This window comes from Egretta garzetta, unplaced genomic scaffold, assembly GCF_000687185.1.
Source record: "Egretta garzetta isolate BGI_Z169 unplaced genomic scaffold, ASM68718v1 scaffold326, whole genome shotgun sequence".
NCBI classification, from domain to species: Eukaryota; Metazoa; Chordata; class Aves; order Pelecaniformes; family Ardeidae; genus Egretta; species Egretta garzetta.
In genome coordinates, this window is record NW_009260026.1 from 3,672,388 (window position 1) to 3,696,970 (window position 24,583).

Below are 24,583 nucleotides of genomic sequence, written 5' to 3' on the forward strand. Positions count from 1 at the left end.
GGGAAGGCACTTCAGGGAGAAGCGATGTGAAATACCCAGCTGCTGCACAAACGCGGCCGGATCCTTGCTAGAAATGGGCAGCCTTACTGAAAGGAGGACTTGCAGGGGCATAAAGAAATCCTGCACCTTTACAACTTTTCTTGTTGACCTTATGCACAAAATACATGTGACCTTTGTTTCTATTTGAACCCTGGCTCATTTTGGGAAAAAAATTCAGCTGTATTTTAACCTCTTGTGCTTGGAATTGGTAACAGGCTTTTTAAAAAGCTTTTACCTCATATCTGCAACCTAATGTTCATGGTAAACTTTATGCCCACAGGATGTGGAGCTGAAATGCAGAGTTACACATTGAATTTTTTACCTACTCCAGTACTGTTTAAAGCTTACAGTAGTGTATTTGATATCAGAGTCTGACTGTAGGTGCCTACTAAATAAAATATTATTACTTTCTTATCAAGTAGGATACTAGAAAGATTTATGCTAAAAAAAAAAAATAAAAAAAAATTTGTAAGTGGTGATATATTCAAGCTTTTCTTTCTCAGAGTGTCTGTGAAAACATTTATGAACAGTATTTGGAGTTGTTGCAAAGTAAAATCCCAAGCAGCCTGTGTCCAAATAGTTATAGTTAGATTTTTTTTTTTAGCTAGTGACTTGCCTGTGAATGTTGTTGATTACAAGATAGCTGGGCTCTCTCAGGCCGCTGCATTGTTTGTGGAAAGCTTGATAGTAGCGGTATTTCAGCACTGGGAAAGTCAACGTCAAAAGCGGCAATGCCAAGAAGTTAATTCCTTTCAAGGAGACCTCCTGGGAGCTCCTGACTTCACCAACTCCAGCAATTCAACACCGTGGTACCAAAGCATGGCATTAGGTTTACCTTAAGTACTTGAGTGTTTCTCTCCTTTCCCAACAAAATCACATAGCGCTTCCTTCTAAGCTAGTACTGGCTTACATGGAAAAATACTTTCATGCACCTCGTGTGAAATTGAAGAGGAATTTGCAAAGAAATAGCTGGAAGAGGGAAAACTAGCTGGAAGAGGGAAAACTAGCATTCTATTCTGCTTGGTTACTCATTCACAGATCTTTCAGGATGACCTTTTTTGAATACTGACCACATTGTGGATTGCCATTCTTTTTGGAATATGTTAATTAACATTATAATTAATTGCTGACAAAGGCCTGAGGTAGATAGAGCAGCTTGACAGTTGATACAGAAGCAATCAAGGTCTCAGGTCTGCTTCACCATCTTGCCTGTACCTTGCCTGCCTACAGTATTCGTACTATGTGAAGTATCAGAGATCAGTTTTCACTGCTGGGTTTTCTTTAGAGGATTCTAAGAGCCAAGTGGATTACTTCTGTTCTTTCCTGGATGTACAAGTATCTCGTGGCCATTCCTGTTTCATGGAGGTAGCTGTCAGCATGAGTGGAAGATCAATGATAGTGGTGTGGCAGTGATGCTAAGACTGTGGGTGAAGCGGGCTTTGTACATGGACATGATCTCTTCTGGTCACTATTCACTGCTGCTATCTTAACAATCAATTCAACCTTTCTGGAAAATGCTTTGTAGTCCAGGCAGTGAGACGTTCTTGTTCAAGTAATGACTGAGAGAGACTTCCAAATATTCCTGGTTCATGCGTTATCCACAGTAGTTACTTAAAAATAATGAAAACTCTCTTTCTGTCCATGTCTTGCCTTAGTCAAATAGAAGTCCTGGAGTTCAATGCCATGACTGTGTGGAAGAGGGGAACAAGGTGAATCCAGCAGGTATCATTTCAGTCTAAGTGATGGGAGACTGTGGTTTGATTTATTTGCTTTTTTGCAGGTTGCCTGGGACAGATTTCCTAGTGCTGGTTTCAAAGTATCGACTTCAGACAACCCCAGGTAGTTCAGCTTAGGACAAGTTAGAGGACTGGTGCTACGCATCTGAACTTCCCCGCACGATCAGGAAAGAAAGGGTGCCTTCAAAGGCTGCGGTAGTTCTCCTGAGCTCGGAGTTAGGGGTTGCCTTGGGGCTAGCCAGGAGATCCCAAGCATGAGGATCTGTGAAGGCTTCTTTCTATTTAGAGTTGAGGTGTTGGATTTAAGTCTGTCCACTGGGCCATCTCTGTGCACTCAGGACTTACCCTCCCTTAAAAGTAAGCCCTGAGAAGAGGGAGAAGAAAAAAAAGTTGAGCAAAAGCACCCTCCATCTTTTGTACTGAAACAAGAACACGGGGAGTAAAGAGAGCGTGATTTGCGGTCAGGAAGAGTGCAACCACAGGGAAGCTTCATTTTGTTGCCTGGCAATTGCACAGACACTTGAAAAAAGAAAACCTGCCTTCCCATCTGTTTCTTGATCCAATTACTGCAGAATGTAAAATGAATAAACTCTCAAGGGAGGAGAGACCACAGTTGGGTCTTTCCTCTTTCAGCTAGCTGTCCTACCTGCTGGGGGAAGAGTGTGGAAGTTGTGGATTTGCCTTTCCTCAGACTAAGAGTGGAAATGAATTTAGGATCTCCTTTGGTCTGTGTGACAGCTTTACAGTGTGGGCTAGTTGCAAAAGGTGCAGTCTACCAATGTTTCCACTTGTTCTTCCTCCCATGTTTTATAGTGATCCCAGTGCTGTCTTAACAGGTTAGATGTGCTGAGAGCACCTGCCTGGTGAGGGACACTCTGAAGCCTTCTTGTGTCTGTAGCCTGGGTTTGATTACAGCATAGTTTAGCTGAGAAATGGCAGGACATATCTGTGTAGGCCTGGGTGTCTCAGCTTGGGTACCCAAGCACTCGGCAGGCGAGATGCATGCTAAAAGGTGCGATGGTGTCATTCATTTTCCCCAACGTACACGTTTAAGATGCGGCTGGACACGGTGCAGGGCATCTTGACTAGACTGTGCTTTTGTCAAGGAAGTTTGGGCCAAATGATCATTGAGGTCTCTTCCAAACTATAGTATGGTATTCTATGATTATAATGTTTAAGGAGATAAATTTTGTATCAAGTCTAAGCTGGTGGGTTTTAGGTTCTTTGACAGTGGCTGGAGAAATGCTGTCCTCTCACTTCTCCTAGGATGGGGATTTCTGTCTATCTTGGGTGACAGACGACTCTTTCAAACTAGTCACAACTTTGACGCAGTTACATTAGGCAGGATGGACTTCTTGCCATTGGCTGGAACAAAGATGGAACACTGGCTGGAGGCAAAGGATGTGAATTCTCTACATCAGTTGCTTCTTGATAGAGCCTCCTAATAAACATCCCCAAGCGTTTCCTGGCAGTCATTTCTAGTACACACTGGTGGGTTTGACTGTGATGTGTGACCTCATTAAGGTAAGGTTTTGCTCTGCTTTTATTCCAGGTTGTTAGAGCTGCTGAAGAAGCTGCTTCCACCCTGGCGAGTTCCATCCATCCCGAGCAATGCATCAAGGTGCTTTGCCCCATCATTCAGACTGCAGATTATCCAATTAATTTAGCTGCCATCAAAATGCAGACAAAAGTCATCGAGAGGATTTCCAAGGAATCGTTGCATCAGCTCCTTCCTGATATCATTCCTGGGTTGTTACAGGTACAGAATCCCATGTCACAAATGCTCCTGAGCACAAACCACTGCTGAGTAATTTGTGAGATCTGTGACCTAAGAGAAAACGATGGACCCTCTGGGGCCAGATTGTGGTAAATTAAAGCTTTAATCCCTCTTAAGTTTTTATGTTTGAACTTTTGATGTTTTTAATGGTAAGGAAAAGAAAACTCAGATTCCGATTGTATGTTCCACAATTAGACACCTTGGCCTGACTCCTAAATAAACCAGGAGCAGCCACGTAATAAATTTGAGATCAGGAGTTAACCACATCTTATGCTGTCTCAGTACATCCCAAGCAATGCATCTTGTAGTCTCGTTTAATTCTGCTGAGCTGTTTTACACTTTGATTGTACTTCGCACTTGAATTTGAATCCCAGCAGGCAGGCTAGTCCTTTTCTTTTCTCTCTGAAATCAGGACCAAACTACTTGCTGACTTCATTCAGCCCCTTTCATAACCCTCTCAGGCTGGGTGGGGAGCTCTGTTTATGCCAGTGCTAAGGCTTGGTCTTATATTGTGAATTTAGCTTCCAGTGCTGGCTGTAGTGGTGTTGCCTTCTGTTCCCCTGCACAAGCAACTGGCAGTGCCAGTGGCTGGGATGAGCCTGCAAGCAAGAGGGAAATAAGGGGAGGCAGCAGCAAGGGAAGAGAGAGAATATCTGTGTGTTTACTGGGGAGGGATTGCAACAGAAACAGTCAGTGTGAAAGGGGAGACATGTTTGGGTGGGTAAGACTTCAGTGGAGAAGTGGGATAAAAAAAGCCTCCTCATAGCAAGTTGGAAAAGTTAGAAGGGCAAGAGAAAAGTCAGAAGTTCCCCTTGTGCATCCTCGCATTTGTCCCAACTTTGTAGTGTCATCTCTTGCAATTCTTTTCTTAAATCTCGGCTTCTGGGAATCAGGCAGTTCTGTATTGATCTAAACTTCTGTTGTAAAAAGTTTCTAGCCATGATTGCTCAAGACAACAATCTGAACAGAGGAGCTTCAATGCACTGGAAAAGTTTGGGAGCAGCATGCCTTTAAAAAAAGCAGTTATATTTGTTTTATTAAATTGCTTCCATGTCTTAAAACAGATTTTGTCTTTGAGCCTAGTTTGCCATTTTTCATCTAGGAGCTGCCAGTGATATTTCCTCACCTTAGAAACTCATAGTGATTGAAGGAATCTGCTCCTCATGTTTTGGGAAGTGTTTTGGGATCCTTCTGGCTGAAGGACTGTGTGTGGAGGGAGTTGGCTGTGTGCTTGCTTACCGTGCTGAGGGTATCAGCAGGGTGGTGAAGAGGCAAAGAATGTCAGACAGTAGCAGAGTTGAGCACAAGTGTGTAGCTCAGCAGCCCAGAGCAGGACCCCTGTGAGCAGATGAGGATGTCTCCATACAAGAACGTGGCTTGGCTGGGGGAAGTCATGCTGCTTGCCCTGGTCCCAGTGCGGAGCCCTGGCTCCCTCGGAGCTGGAGGGGTAGAGCTGGGCAGTGAGGTACTCTCCCATGTGCTGTGTCTCGATACCCTCAGGCTGAAGAGAGCTTTGAGCCCAGGTCATCTCCTGAGCAAATACTCTAACTTCTGGACTGTGTTATTAAATGCCAGGAGGAGCAGCAGCAGCCGCTGCCTTGGAATGGGCTGCCCAGGGAAGTGGTGGAGTCCCCATCCCTGGGGGTATTTAAAAGACGGGTAGTCGAGGTGTTTAGGGACATGGTTTAGTGGTGGGATGGCAGGGTTAGGTTAACAGTTGGACTTGATGATCTTAAAGGTCTTTTCCAGCCTAAACAATTCTATGATTCTAAGCAAGTTCGCAGATGGAGAGGTGGGGTGATAGTCCTGCTGGTGCATATGGGGCAGGCTCTGCCAGCCCAGCACCACCAGGACACAGCCTCTTAAGGCTCCACAGGCCTCAACACTGCACAGATCTGCCTGCCCTTGCAGGAGCAATTTGGGATGCACACATGAGCAAAATGCCAGGCCCATAGGGAAACTTGAGGTCAAGCAGAGGCATCTGATAAGTTCAGGAGCTTTTGGATTGGGACCCACTGAGAGCTCCCTGCATCCTAGCTGTTCCTCTAGCAGTGGGTTGTGTCTCTATGGGCATTCCCCTGCTGTGGGCCTGGGCTCAGCCTTTTTTCCACCTTGGTCCTCAATAGCTTGATGCTTCTCTAAGCTCACCTAGGTCTTCTGCTTTTCTAGTTCAGTGCTCTTTGGGATTGCAGACTGTCAGTTCAGACTGTATTTTGGCACTGCAGCTAGAACATGGGCCCTGCTAGCAGGCAGCCTGGCAGCCCCAGCCATACCGCATCCTTCCTCTCGGCCTTCCTGGCAGAGGTCACCCTGCATCCAGAGGAGACGGCATCCTGCAGGCTGAAGCGATGTCTGTGTGTCTCATGGGATGGCTGCTTAGTGATGAATCACTGTCCGAGCACAGGACTAATGTCACCAGCTACCGAGTGGCCTGGTGGCTAGTTTGAGCTCTTCTGAAGCTGCCAGAGATCCAGCACCACCTACAGGGGTCTCTCAACATGTTATTTTCTGTGGTATTTCCTACATGATAAGTAATCAAAAAGCTCCAGGTTATAGAGGCTGTTCATCTAATGGACTGGCACATGTGTGTAGTGCTGTTATACACAGTGTTTAAGCCCAGTGGTTTTAAAGAGTTGGAAGACATCCAGGATGACTCTGATTTTTGCAGTTTCTAATGCCTGGATAGAGCTATTCTGTCCAAATAGATATTTGTGTAGAATATCTGTTCACAAAACAGGATTCTGGCTTTCGTGTCCTGAGTGATATAACCTTTAGGCCACTTGGCTGCAAAATTAATCTCCACTTGTAACTTCGCTCTCAGGAGCAGAATTGCTTTCCTTTCAGTTAGATTTGAGTCAGGGAAGACTTCTGAGGGCAAGCTGGGAGCACGAGGGCTCCCCTCCAAGAAGTCCTGGCCATCCAGGATAGCATATAGTCATCTGAACTGGACACAGGAATGCGTGTATTTGATAGAGTCCTAAGCTCATGTTGGGAAACTGTGTGGTGTTGCTTAACGCTGTAAATAACACATTAATGACTTAAAACATGATAGTAATAACTAATAATATAAGGAACAAATAGGATGTACTGGGTGATTGTGTTTTCTTGCTCTTCTGAGTATTCAGGTTGCAAGCAGTTATGTTAAGCAGGGCCCTTCTGTTGATCTGTTAGGTCAGCCACATTTGTAAAATTTTCATCACCTCTTTAGTATATTGCTCTGGAAGGATGTTGGTGAGTGCTGTTTGATTTCTGACCTTTTTTTTTTCCCCCTTATTTCCTAGGGTTATGATAATACGGAGAGCAGCGTCCGTAAAGCTAGCGTATTTTGCCTAGTGGCAATTTATTCAGTAATTGGAGAAGAACTGAAACCTCATCTCGCACAACTCACAGGAAGCAAGGTACAAGAGTACTGCATCTCGGTGTTTTGATAATAGCCAGCTGAGTGGCTTGCACTACTAGCAGCAAGACCGGGGATATATGGTAGCTTTGTCAAGTTCCCTGTAGCCTGTTAAATCCTATCTTGCTCTGCCAAACACCATTAGAACAGCACACCACTTGCTCAGCAGTGTGAGCATTTGAAATCCCACTAAGCAAGTTTTGGTGGGGTTCAGGGATCGGTTTCATGAACGTATTTATTCCTGCATAACTGCAAGCTGCCACCATGTGGGTCCTTCCCACTACAGCCATGTTTACCTTGCCCCTTCAGCATTGCATCCAGGGGTGACTGTGCAGTGAGTTGGATCAGCTGGCTGCTCTGGCTGAAAACCAGATCTGCAATACAAATTAATTAGCTTTCAGTCCACTCTGCATCTGCACAGGTAATCTAGAGCAGAGAGTGGTGGGAATGTGTGACTGGGATGGGTGGGAGAGCAGGTCTTTGCAGCAGCAGGTTGCGATTAGGGCTGGCAGAAATGCATGTAAAGCCTCACTCGTAATGCATGGCAGATGTGTCCCTTTCCTCCGGGGACGCCAGCAAACTCAAGTTGACCCTTCAAAGGATTTTGTGCCCTGGAGTCAGGTTAGCAGCAAAACTCAAATTCTAGCCTGATGCTGCAAGGGAAATCAAGTCCTTAATACAGCTCTGTCCTTTGGACAAGGGCTGGCATTTTGTGCTGAGGTGGGTGGTGTTTAATTGCTTTTCAGAGCTGCTCAGGAAGCAGTCACAAGATTTCGTCTCCTGTTTGAAGTCATCATACCCGAGATTTCTCTGCAATTTTAAGACAAATTCTGCATTTTTGTTTCTGAAATAGATCTCTGCATGTGAATAGCTATGTGGTTGAGAGGGCTTCATTCTGTTGTGTTGAAGTAATTTCTTTCATGGAAAGGAAGCACGGTGCAGGCCAAAATGACCTGAGAATGAGGACACTTGGATTTTATTTCTGAATTGAGTTGCCTTGCCCTTAAACAAATTATTCGTGCCTCCAAATTGCTCTGGAAAGAGACAGCTATGGGTGCTGAGGTTTACCTCATATTTGGGCAGTTAGGAAATGCCCCTATAAAATGTTGTAGAGACTTTATCCCAGTATTCTAGTGCCACAGACTTACTCCACCACATAACTAACTATAAACGTGTGAGTAATACTTCTGGGTTTACGCAGACTGCCTGCGTGTTTAAAGTTAAACGTGTGCATGAGTCACTGCAGGATCTGGAGCTAAGGTGGTAAGGAAGGAAAAAAAACCCACCCAAACCTGTGCAAAGGAGGTATATAGTCATAACAGCTGCAGTTTCACTAGATGTACCAAGTTAGTGAAGATATTTAAATGTCATTGAAAATGAACGCTTCATAAAGCATGGAGAGTTTGGGGTGTTTCCTAGGAGGGACCATGGCTATTGGATCGCCAGTGTGCCTGCAGCCCCACTGACCTCTGTGGGAATCCTGCTTGCTCAGAGCAGGCTGTGGGACTGAGGTCTGTGAACTGATGGCTGCTGAAGTGAAATGCAAGAGGTTTTTCTAAATCCCATTAAATCTGCCTGTAATAACTGCAGTGGGACTAGGTATATCCACCCTCCTGCCTCTGTTCTGAAATATGTTCAGCTTTGCTTCTGCTTTTCTGCCAGAGAGCTCAGTGTCAGCTCGCTCAAAACTGAGTTCACCACAGAACGCAAGTTTCAAGATTTGCAGTTGACCTGTCCGCTTGTTTTTCCTGGCATTTTCTCATGTTTTTTTTCTTTCAGATGAAGCTACTAAACTTGTACATAAAGAGGGCCCAGACCACCAACAGCAACAGCAGTTCCTCTTCAGACGTTTCAACGCACAGTTAATGGAGATATGTGGACATATGTGTAGACTTAGAAGCAATCAACGGTGCCTCTCAGAGACCTTTCTGCTACTCTTCACTGGCGCGCTCCATCAGCTCAAGGAGGCCATGCAGATATTTATTGCAATCAGTATTTTAGTCCCTTAAAAGCTTTTATGTAGAATCTTACTGGTATTGAATGTAAAGGAAGCAAGGTCTGTGTTGCAGTCTTCATTAAAAGTGAACAACAGAAAGCCATACTTAAACATATTTGTATAGCCTGCTGAAATCTCGGAAATATGTTTAGGTTAGCGTTCCAAAACAGTCCAAGAACGTGGACACGCATAAAGGTCAAACAAATCTTGTCGGCTTAGTTCATACCCACTTTTGGTTTCTATGTGCTAGCTACCTGCTCTCCCTGTGGCCGCAGCCGTTCTGGCTAGGTTCTCCTCTTCTTACAAGTCTTGTGGTCCTGTTTTGTACTCCCTGTTGCAGTTTGCCCAATGTGCAGGGCTCTCCATGGGGAGATCATTGCAGATGTGGCTGTGATTCCAGCCTCAGACGCTTTAATACTGAGAGATATCAAGTGAGTAATGAAAAAGTAGGTTCTTTTTAAACATCTGAGTTTTTGTACATAGTTCTTCAGACAGACCTCCGATGGGCCGATTTTTTTCTGTAACTGCTCTCCAGCCAGCTGTGCTGTGCAAAGCAGCTGGGATCTTGCTCCTTTCATTGACTCTGTAAATATTTCTCCCTCATAACCCATTTGGATCTTTCATATGCTCAAAAGACTCTCCAGGTTACTTGTTACTCCCCAAAGGGAACCTGAGACTCAGTTTTGGGAGTGATGCCTGTGATGGGACACTGGAGTTAGGTGGGTGGGTGTTGGATTAGGCTCCGAGTGTGTCCATGGGTGGACGGTGGGAGCTGGCAGGGCTGTATCTCAGTGCTGCCTGGTGAGGCTAGCTGCATTTTTCTTGAAGTCTGTAGCATCAAAGGGCTGATCTGCTGCTCTGACCTGACCCACTGATGTTGGGTGGTGAATGGCTTTGTCCCCACAACTCCTTTTTGCTTTGGACAAAATGTTCATCCCAGAGGACAGAAAGGGCATCTGAAACTGAACAAAAAGACCCCGTGGAAGCACCTGCTGAGCCAGCTGGGACAGTGCCTGCCACAGCTCCCCTCCATGCCTGAAGAGCCTGCAGTAGGAACCCCCTTCTTCCTGGCCAGCCCCGTGCACAGCCCTGTTGGGTGCTCTGCATTTCGGAGGAGTGCGGAGGGCCCTCGATGGGCACCGCTGTCAGCAGGGTGCTCTTGGGTGAGGGTGCAGCAGGGCAAATCTGATGGCACAGACCAAGTCAGAGCTGAACCAGCAGCAATCAAATACCCTGGGCTGGATCCTCGCTGATGGGCATGCCCACCCCAAACCTGCAGTGGATTAGAACTGGGTTTTTGCCCCCAGTACAAGAGGGTGGTAGACCTGCAGCTTGCGACCACAGCTGTGGTTGGTGGTGGGTGTGTGCTCCCTGGCTGTTCTCGGTGCCTTGGTCTCTCTGCAGCTCCCCTCCATTTCCCTTTTGGGGAGCTGCAGGGACACCTTGGTAGCCTACCGAGAACATGAGCGTTTTCAGCACTGCAGTGGGGAGGGTAAAGCCCCCTCCCATTCCATCAGTGCATCCCTGTGTGTCTCAGCCCCAGCCCTGAGGAGCCATGCTGGGAGCTCCCCTCCCCATCCCCAGATCAAGAGGGGTTGTGGCTGGTGGGGATTGTGTGGGATTGGTCTGCAAAGCTTGTTGGTCCCTTTCCCTGCTTGACATGAGAGCAGAGTTGGTGACCTGCTCCTGAGTTTGTCAGGAAGTGCCAGGCTTTTGCTGGCTGCAGGGCTAGTTCCCTCATCTTTCCCAATGAGTAACGCCATGGCAGGAGAAACCGTGCGATCCTGGTGGGTGGGATTCCCCCAGGGTCTTCCTGCAGGCTCAGAAAAGCCGTCCTCACTAGAGGGAGGATTGGCTGCTCCGTGGTTGGCGTCTCCCTTTCTGTGGACCATTCCTTTTCTCAACATCTTTCAGTATGCTTGTTAGAATATTCTTTTTTAATTTTTTGAATGATTCAAATTGGTTTAGTTTAACATGAATTTATTTTCCCTTTTGAGGAAAAATTCAGCCGACTTGTTGGCAGCAGTTAGCTGTCCTGTTTGAATTTTTAGTAGTGTGGGTGGTTTTTTTTTTTTTAATTTGTACTCTAACAACTTAGTATTTATGCCTCTCTTTCTACCCATCTCAGTTCAGCATCTTCTGTTCCAGCTGTGGGTTTCAGAAGGTCAGCATAGCTGACCAAGCGGCGTTTAGTCCCTCCCAGCTGTGATGGAGCTTGGTCCATCACAGTTTGCTGTTTGTTGGTTGGTTTGTGTTTTTTGGGGTTGTTTTTTGTTTTTTTTTTTTTTTTATGGCACACTGTAGCAAATCTCCAGGAATTGAATTCCTTCTCAAATGATTTTATATATTTTATAAAATCCTGTTAGTATGCACTGAGAGTGAACGCACTGTAACGTCCCTGAACTGACCCTAGCGCGTGCGCTGGCACTACAGTAGGCGTTAACAGCTCGTCCTTCAAAAGACGCGTGCAACCTGCTGCGACTCCAGCGATGAGCGTGTATTTTCCGATGCTATTGGCACACTTGGGGCTGCAAATGGTAGAACCAGGCCTTACTTTCTGAATCAGATTCTGTTCTGTCAACAGATGCTCATTAACGTGCTACTTAATTTCGTTATGTGAGTCAGTCGAGGACTGTTCATCCTTTGAGTACTCTAGAAGTATGTTATACCTGTATACAGTAGAGAGCATTCTGCTTAGGTATTTATAAGTCATTGCGTATAATGTACATAGTAAGGTTGTTTAGTATGTTGAACATGACCCGATTTTGTTTTTATTTCTGTTTCCTTTGAAGTACTCAAAGGGCTAGCTCCGAATGTCACCTCTCTGATCTCCAGTGTTCTGACTTCAACAAGCTGTACAATCATTTTGGTTTCTATTCAGTGAGCATAAAGGTCTCTCTGGCTACAAATCACAGTGTCCACGCATGCTTGCAGAGAAAGATCTGCGTGCTGGCAGTGCCTCACCACACCGGTGAAGCTTCTGTTCACGTTCTCCCAGCAGTAGCCACCTACTGCAGCTGCCTTTTTTTTTCCTTGCTGCCCATTATGCAGGGCTTCAATTTTTCGTACCTTTAAAAAAAAAAAAGGAGGAAAAAAAAAAAAGAAAAGTGTATTTTATTTGCCCACCATGCTTTACAAGTCTGAATGAGAGAAGACTCTCAGCAGACAGCGGCTCCTGGCTGCAAGGTTGCCGAAATCTCAGATGTGGATGTTTTTTCTGCCATTGGCTGCACCAGTGCTCCGTGGGCATGGGCAAATACTGGATCCATCCGCCCCACAGGTCTACGTACTGTAGTTCTCATGTAGTGCAGAAATATCGAGGCATGTGGCTTTCTTAAGGTACACTATGTGTGCTTGCCTGGGTTACAATACAATACGAGACTGTCTTTTTTTATTGCTTACTACTAGCTTACCAATAACCTGTATAAGTAACGTAACTCGCATCTTTGTCATCAAAACCTTTTCTCCCCACCCCTTTATTTATCAAGCATAATATTACATATTAAGGGACAGAAAAATAGACCTTTGTAGAATACAGCAGGACATTGCTAACAATGTTTTAAATGGGAAGTAAAAACTGCTCTGAAAAATGCCAGCGATGACAAATGACTTTGTTGGCACCGTGTTCATGCGCATGTATTTTTTTCTATTTTTTCCGCTTTTGTCATGTTACATCCATATCTGTATTTATATCTTATTTGTTTCACTTTTGAGTGTATCATGGCAATTGTACAGATGTTTTTTGTTAACATTTATGTGATAGAATTTGCTAAAAAAAAAATCAAAATAAAACCTTTTGAGTTTGCCCTAGAGTAAGTGGAAGTTGGATTTCTTTTGGGGGGGGGGAGAAATATTAACGTAGATTTATTATCCAACACAGCTCCTCACTCCAGCAGCCTTTGCTTGGAAAGGATTTGCTCTCATTCCTGCCCTGGCTGCTGTGTTTTCACGTGTTAATTATAGGGTGCATGGTGGTCTGGCTGTTCCCTACAGGCACCAGTCTGAGCAGCAGTGGGGCCAGCAGGCAGCTGATCTTTTGGGGTGCTGGCCTTCTGCTGTCAGCTGGTAAAAGCTTTTGGGAAGTCCTGGTTTTAGGGGATTCTTTTTGACCTTACAAACTGGAGAGCCGTATGCAGTTTGAAAGCTGATGGTTTCGTGCAAAGTCTTGTAACTCAAGGAGCAAGGGCTTCAAAAGGTGCCTGTGTTATGAGGCTCGTTAAGAGAATTGCAGAGGTTTTAAAATATGTGGCAGGAGAAATTTGGGTGATGGAGGGTTTGGGGAGGTGAAGGGGTACTGGGAGCTGCACAGGTCTCTCTGCCTGGTACCAAAAGACAAAGAACTTCAAGTGGCCAGGGAGCCTGAGCCCTCACGTGCTTGTGTGCTATCCCAGGGGAATAGTAGTTCGTCGCAATTTAAAAACCTGTAGTGAAGCTGGGCTCTACAGTAGGGAAACAGATCCCCTAGGGCATGACTCTTGCCTTGATGCTATTTCTTTAGCATCAAGGTAAAATGCCCTCAAATACCTTTTGGTGGATGCAAGGGAGTCAGGAATGCACAGGAAGTTCAGATTCCCTATGGGAGGCTTTTGGTGTGAATATTCCCAGGCAGAGGAGTACAGGGAGAGTGTTGGGGTGCATGAGCACCAGGATTTGGGACATGGTGGTTCTGGCCATGCTGGATAAAGCGCTGCTGGTTATACTATACTCTCTCCTCTTGCAAGGTGATTATTCTGTCTGCACTTACTCTGCAGCTAGTTACTGAGCTACAAGTTTGACAATTCTGGGGGGAAGTTTCAGACAAGTGATAGTTTTGTTTAGGTTTTATTTTGGTTTGGTTTTTAGGGTGGGGGTTTTTTGGGGGTTTGTGGGTTTGGTTTTTTTTTTTGGCAGACCCTTCACAGCATCAGCAGCCTCACCGGTGCCTCCTTTGCCCCAGCGCTGCCTGTGCCAGCCCAGGCACTTTTCTGCATCAAGATTCAGGAGCCTGGCTGGGAGCGAGGAGCAGTCATCGCTTTCCCTCCTGCAGATGGACCATCTCATCCCTGCAGTGGCAGGGTCATTTTTGACTCTGCCACATGTCAGAGCAATATGAGGGAAGGTCCGGCCTTGCCCAGTCATCCTGGATTCTTCCCAGTGCTTCCCATGTGGGGTTTTTCTTTTTTTTTTTTTGAGGAGTGCCAGGTACCTGCAGTTATAAGAAAGGGAAGAGAGAATGAATAGAGCACTATCTCGTCTGTGCCTTGTAAAACTCCAGATGCTGGCCTAAATTAGCCTTACAGCCCTGAGGGATTTGGAAAAGCTCTGAAGTCTGAGGCATTGCAAATGTGGTAGTAGACAACCCAAGCTGGGGAGCTGGATTTCACTGACACGTGCTTAAAACGGTCAGTCCTTGCAAAACCCTTGTGGGGGTTGAGGAGAGGGACATCCCACAGAGGCAGAAATTGGTCATTCTGGCAGTTTGTGCAAGACCCACGCAGGGGGCTGTTTGCATGGCTGGAGGCTTCCTTTCCCTCCGGAGCACCAGGCAGCAAGGGTTGGATCAGAGGAGGCTGGGCGTTCTCCTACTCCATCTTGAGAGAGCAGCTCTTGGTACCCTGCAGCTGGGTTTTACCCAACCTTTGCGCTGCTGCTCAGGTTATGAGGAGCGAAGGCCAAGATGGAGCTGCAGCTGCTGGCTCATCACCAACCATTGCCAGATGCACAGAGCTCCCCTCCAGCAAGTTGTCTTCTCCCAGCAATGGCTCATGCCTCCAGGCACTTGCTGCCGTGGTCTGACCCTCTGCTGATCTCCTTGGAAAATACACAAATACTGGTCTTGGTGCCAAGACCTGCACCTTCGGGGGTGCCAGCGCAGGCCGCCCCTCTTTGCTGCAGGAGCAGCATGGCAGAAGGCAACAGTTTTGCAGGATGCAACCACAGCAAGTGAAAAGCTCAACAGGAGCAGCCCAAAGCTGTTACTCCCAATGAAATCCAGGAGCAGAAGAAAATAATCCTCTTGCTCAGTCTCCTGGCTCCTCCTGTGCTGGATTTTGGCATGTCCTTTAGGGCTGAGACTGCAGCGTGTTGACAAGGGGGTGTTTGTTTATTGAACCACCTCAAAGTATCTGTCCCTTGTAGCTTCTTTGTCACGAAGTCCCCTGTTGTCCTAAGCCACATGGTTGCTTCACAGATGGGGAATGAGGAATGGCTGTAATTGCGGGCTTAGATGCTTTTGCTGGACTCTCCCCTATGGTGGAGGAGCAGAGTTGCTGCCAGCAATTAAAGGTAGTTAGGAGATTGCTGGCAAGCGTGAAGGCTTCCTCTAAGCACTTGCAGCCTGCTCTCGATTCGTTTCTCTGTCCTGGAGGGTCTGAACTGCTGCTGATTTCTTCACAGCCTAGCACTTTGCAATCCCCCTCAAACGATTTTGAGACCCCTTCCCTCGCGCCGAGGAGTGGCTCAGTGCATGCCAGCAGAGTTGCACTCCTGGACCAGGTGCCTTATCTTAATTTGCTCCAGTTGAAGAATAAGATGTTTTGGCTTAAAATGCCTGAGAAAGTGCAGCTCAGTTGATCAGTGGTAACTTGTTAACTTAAATAATTCCACAGCTTCTGGTTGTGCAACCCAATTGCTTGTGCAACCCTCGTTTACTCTCCTCAAGCAAATATCACACACCCCTCCCTCTTTTCCCTTTACCAACCCAACGCATTTTCCTGCTTTGTCTTTTCATACATATCCATGAAGTATGGAAAGGGCGAAGTATGGAAACGGCCCCCCCTGGCGAGCGCACCCCAGCCCCGGCAGGAGCCTGCTGGGAGGAGGCTCGGTGCAGAAGCACATGGTAGGACTGACCTTGGGGAGGAGAGGACAGACTGTAAACCTCCATCCCCTGTTCTGATGGGAAAAAATTCCTGCAAGGCCTTTAGGAAGCTGCTGGGGCAACATGGGCATGGAAAACAACCTGAGCATCAGGCTGGGATGGAGGGGGTCTCTTGTCAGCAGACACTGGGTGGTTGTGTGTTTGTTTAGGTCCAGAGAAAGACCATCACTCGTTGTGACCCCCAGTCATGGATCCATTTGTGGGTAACAAGGGGTTATAGCTAATACATGCATGGGACTGGAGAAGGTTGCTTCAGTAGCAGTGTCAGTCTCTCAGTGCCCGTACTATGTTCAGCTCTCCCCTGCCAGGGAAGTGCTCTTGCACAGATGGGAGGACGATGGGAGGAGATGGGCTGCCACAGCAGCCACTGTGGTCCCCTGCACTGCTGCAGCAGTAGCACAGGAGATGCTTATGTTTCAGGTTCTCCCTGGGGATCTGACTGCAGCCAAAGGCTCGGGAAATGTTGGCCCGTTAAACCCAAGGTCCTTATGCAACGTTGCTCTGTTCTCCATGCTGCTTTGTCATAGCTTGGCAGGTACTGAGACAGGCCAAGCAAAGCCATCGCTTTCCAAAAAAGGACTATTTATATCCAACTCCAGTGCCAACCCACTAACCAGGAGCAAGCAACCCTTCTTGCTGCTCGGCATGGGGGCCAGCGGGGATGGGTGCTTGTCTTCTGGGGCAGGCACAATGCACAGGGAAGATGCTCATGGGGCTTTGACCCATGGAGGGACCCAGGGCTGGGCGGCTGTGGGAGGGCTCTGCAGGGGACAACTGCTCGGGCACAGTGGAAAGGCAAGGGCTTGCTTGGCAGCAGAGGAGACGGGGAGCAGCTGAGCGGGCAGTGGAGGGGAAAGTGAAGGCAGCATAAACCAGACCGAGCTAACACGGGGCCAGGGGGATTACAGGGTGCCAGGGAAGCTGCTCGCAAGCACATCAGGGACAAAGCAGCCCTCCAGAGTGAGGGGTAATGAGTAATTAATGAGGAGAGGGATGAAATTCATAATGATTAAAAAATGGCTGAGATAATGAACTCCTCTTTAAATCCACCTTTAACAAGAAAGCTAAGGGAAAGGATTTAGATCAATTAATAAGTAAAGAAAAGCAATTTTGTAAAAATAGCTATTGACAAAGCAAGTGGGAGAACAGCTGGGAAGTCTCTCCGTGCAGAGGTCGCAAATGGCTGAGGCCTATAGCTGAGAGGGCTTGAGGGGGGGAAGGTTTGGTTCTTAAACAACGCAGAATTGCAATGAAACCTGCCCGTGCCCAGCCCTGCGTTCACGCAGCCATCCCTGAGCAGGGAGTAGGAGTGACCCTGGACCAACTGGCCAAGGGGAGCTGCTGGGCTGCAGGTGATGAAATGGGGTGAAAAATACCCCCCGCTGCCCATGTGCCGCTGCTGGTGCAGGAGCGACATTGCTGGTGGCGCTGGGCAGCCCACGTGTGCCCAGCACGCAGCAGCTTCGCACTCGGAGATCTCCCTTACAGGCAGCGATTGCTGGCTGGGTACCAAACCCCAGCTCTCAGCTAAGCAGCTATGACACCTTTTTTTTCCCAGAATCGTGAAATGGTTTGGGTTGGGAGGGGTGGTTACAGATTAGCTTGTCCACCCCACCTGCTTGTGGGCAGGGACATACTTCACTAGGTCCAGTTGCTCAAAGCCCCATCCACCCTGATCTTGACCACTTCTAATGGTGGGGCATCCACAACCCCTCTGGGCAACCTGTTCCGGTGCCTCCCCACTCATCATAAAAAATTTCTTCTTTACATCCAATCTAAAAGCACCTTCTTTCAGTGTTGCAGCCCTTTCTCTTCTTCTTCTGCAGATAAACTGGTTCATACTGAAGATCTAACATAGCACGGCAGAGCTAAGCAACTCTTCTATTCTGTTTAGGGCCCCCCAAGGGCTAACACTGGGGTTTGTTTTTTAGATAATGAAGCTCGTGCTCCCTAGATGTGTCTCTGCTTGCCACCACTTTTGGTGAAATCCAGACCTGGGAAAGCAGGAGGCTGAGCAAGCTGGCAATACCCAATCTCTGTATTTAACGACTGTGTACGGTACAAAGGCATCCGTAAGTGACAGCAGGTAAAGCAGCAGTCAAAGGGAAGGTGGCATCAGTGTGCTCCTGGGACCCAGAGATGTGCTGACTGCCTCTTGTGGGGCTCACCCCATGATGTACTCGACTCCTGGGCGTACGGGGCACTTGCAACATGAACTCTGGTTTTTGGTGTTTGTGTGACCTCTTCTTGGCAACACTACTAGATTTAACAAATCGCTGCGCGTTTGACAGGGAGCTGGTGACAACGCCTGGCTGTCATCTTGCCCACGCACTCTGGGGTGACCGTGGTGGGAAGCAGCAGGTGGAAGGGGCCACAATCCACTCTCGTAGGATGGAGCAGCCCACCATGAGCATCAGCAGCCCCTCGTGGGCAACAGGTATGCAGTGACCCTCAAAGCAATGGCCCCCATTGCCTTCAGCCCTGCCAAAGCTCAGGGGATCACAAAGAAGGCTGAAAACATTGGAGTTGCCACTAAAGCCTGTTCATTACCTCCCCTTTAGAGGAAGTATTCTTGGCTTGCTCTGGTTGCTGTGCAACAGGACACTGGGATATTCTCTTCCTTGCCCTGGTGACCCAACTTCTTTACACCTGTAACCCCATCTGCATCCCCATCATCCTCGCTGGGTAGTGGCTCTGTAAGGTCCCTCATGCCTGGACCTGCCTCCTGCCCCCTCTGCACCACGGGGTGCCCTGGCACGGGGGCTTCTGCTTTCTCTGTGCTGAAACGCTGCCTCACCCTTCTGGCATGGGCTGGGGCTGGCTCAGCACCTCATGGTTGGTGCTCGGGGCTGAAAGGGTTAAACGGATGGCCCTGTCACAGGGGCAGTTTCTCTGCTGCCAGTCTATAAATAGGAGCTGGGTTTCTAATCTGCTTGCCACTCATTTCCACTCCCTGCCGGTTTTTTCCTGCTTTTTCCTGCAAGGAGGTATCTGCAGCCGATGGTCTGCAGCCCCACGGATGCTGCTGGGAGAGGGAGGTGAGCGGATGAGTCCTGCCCAGCGAGACTCGCCATCTGCCAGTCCTCCTGTAACCTGTCCTGATTAAAAAACCCCCAAAAAAGAGAAAAAAGAGGGGAGAGCACCCAAGCCCTCCCCTGGCAGGGACTCCACAACCCTGGTCTGTGCTGTGAGTCCCCAGCCCCATTTTACGCTCTGCCTTGCCCCGTCTGAGCCCCGTCAAGCTGTCCCCTGTTTTGGGACCAGTGAAACCCCAGTCCAAGCCCTGCAACCTGATGTTGAAGACCCGGCTCTGCTCCCTGGGTGCAAACTCCCTGGCTGGTGGCCAGAGAGGGAGCAGGGAGCAGGGGCTGGCAGTGTTTTTGGGCTGTCAGCAAGTCTCCCATCTGCCGGCTCCCCCTGTGCCTAGATCCCCTGCCCTATCTCCTCCATCTCTCCAATAGCACTAAAACAGTTCCATTTCTGCCGAGCGGCCGTCAGGCCATAAATCCTTGTGGAGGGCGTGAGGACCTGCTGGAAGGAGGCACTGAGGATTTGCAGACAAGGGCTGTGAGGGCCAGCTTCACACTGGGACAAAGAAGATGGGGGCAGGTTGGAGGGTGGCCAGAGATCAGCGAGTATGCAATGATGCCCAAGAAGATTGACCTGGATTGGATAAAGGGTGAGAGAAGGGGCCCAGGGAGACAGGAGAGCAGCTCTTAAATATGCAAGAGGGAATGCAGAGAGGGAAGATGATCTCCTCTCTGAGGATGGGGCAAGAAATCTTGGATTTGGCAAGAAAAAATTAGATGAGGAAAACTTAATAGTCAGGGTAATAAAGCTGACTTGTCTCCAGGTCTAATTTTGATGAAATGATGATTTGCTCAAGCATACAAAGGGGAAAGTAACTCTTGAAGAGTGAATGAGCCAGGGGGCGAATCCTTCTGCTGTCTCGATCTGATGCATGTTGTTCCACTTAACCTGAAAGCGCAGCTTGGATGAGCTCTTCTGTTGATGGACAAGGAATAGACTGGAGGGGAATCAGCCAACACGCGGGGCAGTTCATTGCATGGCTCCTTCTGAGCATGGTGTCCGTGCAGCCGGGTCTGGGCCAGGTCAGGTGTGTGTCCTGGGGGCCTTTCCCAATGCACCCACCTCAAGCTTCGCTGCCGCCAACAGGCGCTTTCCAAGGCTGCTGACTCACCGAAATGGAAATGTTCTGCCAAAAAATGTTGAGTTTGATAAAATTGCTAATGGGACCCTGCTGGCTTCCCTGACAGCTTGGCTCCATGCCTGCATTTGGAGTAGCTGCTGGGAGGGGGGTTGGTCTTCGCAGCCGAAGCAGCGTGATGCTTGTGGCTCCTGGGGCACCGGCTCCGCTCTGGCTCTGGATGGGCTGTGCCAAGCCCTGGCATCCTGGTGGCATCTACAGCCTCATGACCCCCAGCACCCCGCCTTGCAGCTGCCCCTAGTGCTTGTTGTGCTGTGGGTTGGCTTCCAGGGAACATGTCTTATTTCAGACATCAATCTAAGTTTTTTCCCCCAAAATCTTGACTTTTCATTTGTTTTATTTTTTAGGAATGAAAACTCAGTGCTCCTGGCCAGCTTCAGTGCTGGCTTGCAGGACTGACCTGAGCTAAGGATGCTGTGCTGGAGGCGGTTAAATAGGTTGCCTTGATCTGCACCTCAGCTCCTCTTGCCCTGGGAGACAGGGAGCACCTACCTGGACTGACAGTGGCAGCAATTTAGTCCCTGTCTTGCAACAGGCCGGCTCTTCTGGTCAACAATAAGAAATAAATGGAGGTATTTATCTTTACTTGTTTGCCATGTAGAGCTAACCCAGGTAAGCAGAAAGGCCCAGTCGCTTTTGCATCCCATTGATACTGGAGCAGCAGCGCCAGCACAACTCGGCTCCGGGCAGCCTCAGTCTGTGTTGTGCTCATTGTGGGCACCTCAGAGCCAGGGCTGGAGGTTTGGCCACCCTCTGCCTCACTCAGCTCTGCCCTCTCACCACCGTTGTGGGTGCTCCCAGGACCATAACAGGCTCCTAGTGCCCTTTGCACCCCAAACCTCTCCTGAAAGCAGCGATTCCTCCTTTGTCTGGGGTAATTTTATTTATATTAGCAAATGAAAAAATATTCTCACTCATTACTGCATATGAATAATACAGAGCGACCCCTCTCCAAAATGCTGCCTGTGGATGACAGGCTGCCCTGTCTGGGGGACGTGGAAGCATCTGCAGCGTGGGAGCCAGATTCCCGCCTCGCTTGCCCTGGGACATTGCTGCAGGCTGGGGCACTCCCTTGAGAGCGGTGCCGCTGGGGTGTGGGGATGTCCTCACAGTAGCATTTTGCCCTGCGATCATTACCAGCATGTGGTTTCTCACTCCATTTCCTTTGGCATTTGACAATCTCTGTGTTTTGGGTAAGTGCTAAACATTAACTTAGATCTGTACTTAATAACTCAGTGGTGTGTTTGGAGCCCAGTGTGCAGGACAGGGACGCACCCAACCTCCTTCCCCCAGCCCTGCTAAAGGTTTTGGGATGCCAAAGCAAGAGAGATGCTGAGTGCGCACCAGCATTCACTGAGCACACACCTCTGCGTGGCTGAAGACATCTGCAGGTGTCCACCAAATGTTGTTTTCAGCCACCAAAAAACTTTGATTTCCTTGATTAACGTAACTAGAAGGTGCTTGCTGATTTAAAAGCAGAGTGAAAAACCTTCTCAGCAGAAATCAAAGCCCTGGAGGGGACCGGTATGTACAGGAATGGCATTAACAACTAATCCCCTCTAATCCAAGATGACATCCTTATCACATGAGGGCATAAAATGTAATTAGACTTATATAGTGTTATCTCCAGAGCACTAAGCAAATATTAACCAATCCATCTTCCCAGTGCTCCTGTGGGGACAGCCCAGTTACCCTGGCTGTGCAGGTGGGGAAACCGAGGCATGGGACGGTGCACTAGCAGGGTCCCTTTCTGGAGAAGGCCATGCAAACCTCACATCCAAAAGGCAAAATTAGCACAGCATTTTTGACTGCTGGATGGTCTTTTGGGGGCACAGAGCATGTCTTCCTTCAAGGCCTCTGCTTTCAAGGGAATGGCGAGTCACTGCTGCTTCCCTGCACTGCCAGGGACCCTCACAGCTATTATGGATTTGCAGGGAGATAAAATACATGTTCATACATGGGCTTCCTCTGTTGTTAAAACATATGTGAATGATATCCAACCATTCCTTCAGTTCTGTTTGTATTAGGGTTTGTTTTCTAACCTCGCCTACAGATTCTCCCCATCTCATGGATGCTGCAGAAGGCGCCTTTGCCGGGGCGTTTTGCTGTCCTCCCCTTGGCACTCCAAGGTTAATTGGCCCTGGGATGAGTAATGCAACTGATGGTCCCTGCCTGCATGGAGAGATGCCACTGCCCTTGGGACTAAAGCTGGCATGCAGATTTTATGCCTGAACTGAGGTGTCCATCGTCCCTCGGCACCAAGGGTACCTGGAGATGGGCAAGGAGCTCTGCCTCAGACACTGCCTGCACGATGCCTTTCACTGGGCTGTGGTGGGTTTTTATTTAACGAAATATAAGGCCTGATCCACTCTGAGCAGTAGGACCGTTTGCAGCAGCAGGGGATGTGGTCCTCTTAATCAATGTTGGATGCCCTTGACCAAGAGCTGCTTTTGACAGAGGAAGACACTTACACAACAGCCACCGAATTTCTCAAGGCCTTGGGATAAGATTCTTCTTGGGCTGGCAATGCCCTCTCCTTTAAAAACAGCTGGATGTATTTGAGTGTGAAGTATAAATACCTGGGTGTTGTTGGTCTCTAAAACCAAAGACACCCACAAAAAGGCTACTGGCATTTGAGGGACAGAAAGTTTAATGGGCTCCTCTTTGGTGGGGACACGGTGGTGTCTCTCCCTTGACTGGAAAACATTGCCCTTGAAGATCTGTCACAACATACATTTATCAGAGGGCCTGGGAAGATCTGTGCAGTGCAGGGTGAGGAGGGACAGTCACGGTGTCCCCTGGGTGCTCCCTGGCTCCCGGCCACCTCTCCCCACTGCAAGCCATTCCTGCACCCTGCGGGAACCAGCCAGCAAAAGTTTTGTTTTATTTTCCATTGGGAATGACTGAAACAAAGCAGTGAAGGTTAGGGCTCATGGGCTGGTTTGCTTTATTAATAAAGTTCCAGATTTTCTGGAATAGAAACGATGCCATCTGCAGAAAGCTTCAGCAAACTTTTCCAGACACAAGAGGGGAAGGAATGCCATCGAGGCAGAGAACTGTTGAAGTGGTTCATGGAAAGCTGTTTTGCCAATGGTCTCTTTGGAGTTTACACCAGGTTACACATTCAGTGGTACTCATACCACACTGGACTGAGGGCAGGATCTGTCCTCAGCCCTCCCTTGGCTTCTTCCCGCTGGCACTGGCACCACTGGTTGCGTGGTCACGTGCTGGGACTCAGATCTGGGGACTGATCCAGCTGAGAAGCAAACTGAAGACCACAAAAAAGCAGTTGTTGTTTTTTTCTTTTCTCATGGAGAAAGACAAGTTCCCAGAGGGAGTCGCTTGCCTCCCGGCACTGCTGGTGCAGGCGAGGGTAGAGGTGGGACACATCCTGCGGTGGGTGGACGGGGGTGCAGGGGGATGCAATGCTGCTGCCTGGGCAGGGCTGTGTCACCCCAGCTCCCGCTATGGGACACCTTAGCTGCTGAGAAGTCAGTCCCACAGCAGGTTTCTGCCTGCTGAGGACCTGCTGCTAACCCTGGGTCTAGGATGGCCACTGAAACCCTATGCTTAAGAAGTTGCCTTCTGATCGTGCAGCAGTTAAAACCCGCAAGTGCCCAACTATTAGCACATTGCAGAGTAGGGAGCACTTTTTGCCCCTTTAGGCAGCTCACCTGACGCTGCTTTTCCAGCTTAATAACGCTGCCAGTGAGCTGCTGTAACATGTGTGATCTTGGCCAATGCGTCCTCTAAAAGCCATCGAAAATGTTCCCTTTCCTTGCCTGAGGGGGCCTGGCTCCAGAGTCGCTGGGTTTCCTCCCTCTGCTTCTGGAGCTCAGGCTGCCCAGATTAAATCATGTATTGAAAAATTCCATAACAGCTTCCGACCTCAATGAATAGCATATTCAAGGCCACTGGAAGGCTCTTGCATTATCTAGTTCAGTGGTTTTTCAACTTTTTTTTTTTTTTTTTTTTTTTATATATTTCCAGTAGAGATAGGAATCCCCCAAAAGTCAGCTAGGGGATCCTATAGCCAGCTGGCCAGCTTGGTGCAGTCACTTCCCACAGACTCCTTAGGAGCAACCTAGTCCCTTGCAGGGGTCACTGGCTGAGATCTGCTGTAGTGTGACTTCCCACCGAGGTGAAGCCATAGGATTGCTGGCATCTAAATCACTGTAGGTGAAGCTGCGGAGGAACACTTCTGGTCACATTTATCCATGCAAAGCTGGGCTGAGCTGGAGCTGGCAACAATACACCTTCAGGCAAACAAGGGATGGCCTATAGGAAAGGACAACCTACACCCAGGCTGAAACAAAGCCTCAGACCATCAAAGGGGTGATAGCAGGAGGATAAAGGTTGGGATTGGAGCCTTGAGGCACCCAGGGAGGAGAGAAAGGGAACCTACAGAGGTGGGGTGGAATGGAGAGACAAAAGGTGGCAGTTGCTGTCAGCTCCAGGGTTCAAAAAGCGCATCCCCAAGCAGTGAGAGGTCACCAGCCATGGAAGGAGCCAGGATGAGGACCACAGAGACGTGTCACTGTGAGGGATCCT

At 48.5% G+C, this 24,583-nt stretch overlaps 1 protein-coding gene across 13 annotated transcripts in view; it reads left to right on the forward strand.

Moving 5' to 3' along the window:
* Positions 1 to 12,597, forward strand: part of CLASP1 (cytoplasmic linker associated protein 1) — a 176,481-nt gene extending 163,884 nt beyond the window's left edge. For 12 of the 13 annotated variants that reach the window (XM_035896290.1, XM_035896286.1, XM_009640875.2 and 9 more), the window contains 3 exons: positions 3,328 to 3,534; positions 6,834 to 6,950; positions 8,729 to 12,597. In XM_035896290.1, the coding sequence (XP_035752183.1) occupies positions 3,328 to 3,534; positions 6,834 to 6,950; positions 8,729 to 8,815 (411 nt within the window). In that variant the 3' untranslated portion in view covers positions 8,816 to 12,597. Of the gene's footprint in view, positions 1 to 3,327; positions 3,535 to 6,833; positions 6,951 to 8,728 lie in introns of those variants that run through there. The other variant, XR_004842286.1, reaches the window with a different exon arrangement.
* The last annotated feature ends 11,986 nt before the right edge of the window (positions 12,598 to 24,583 follow it).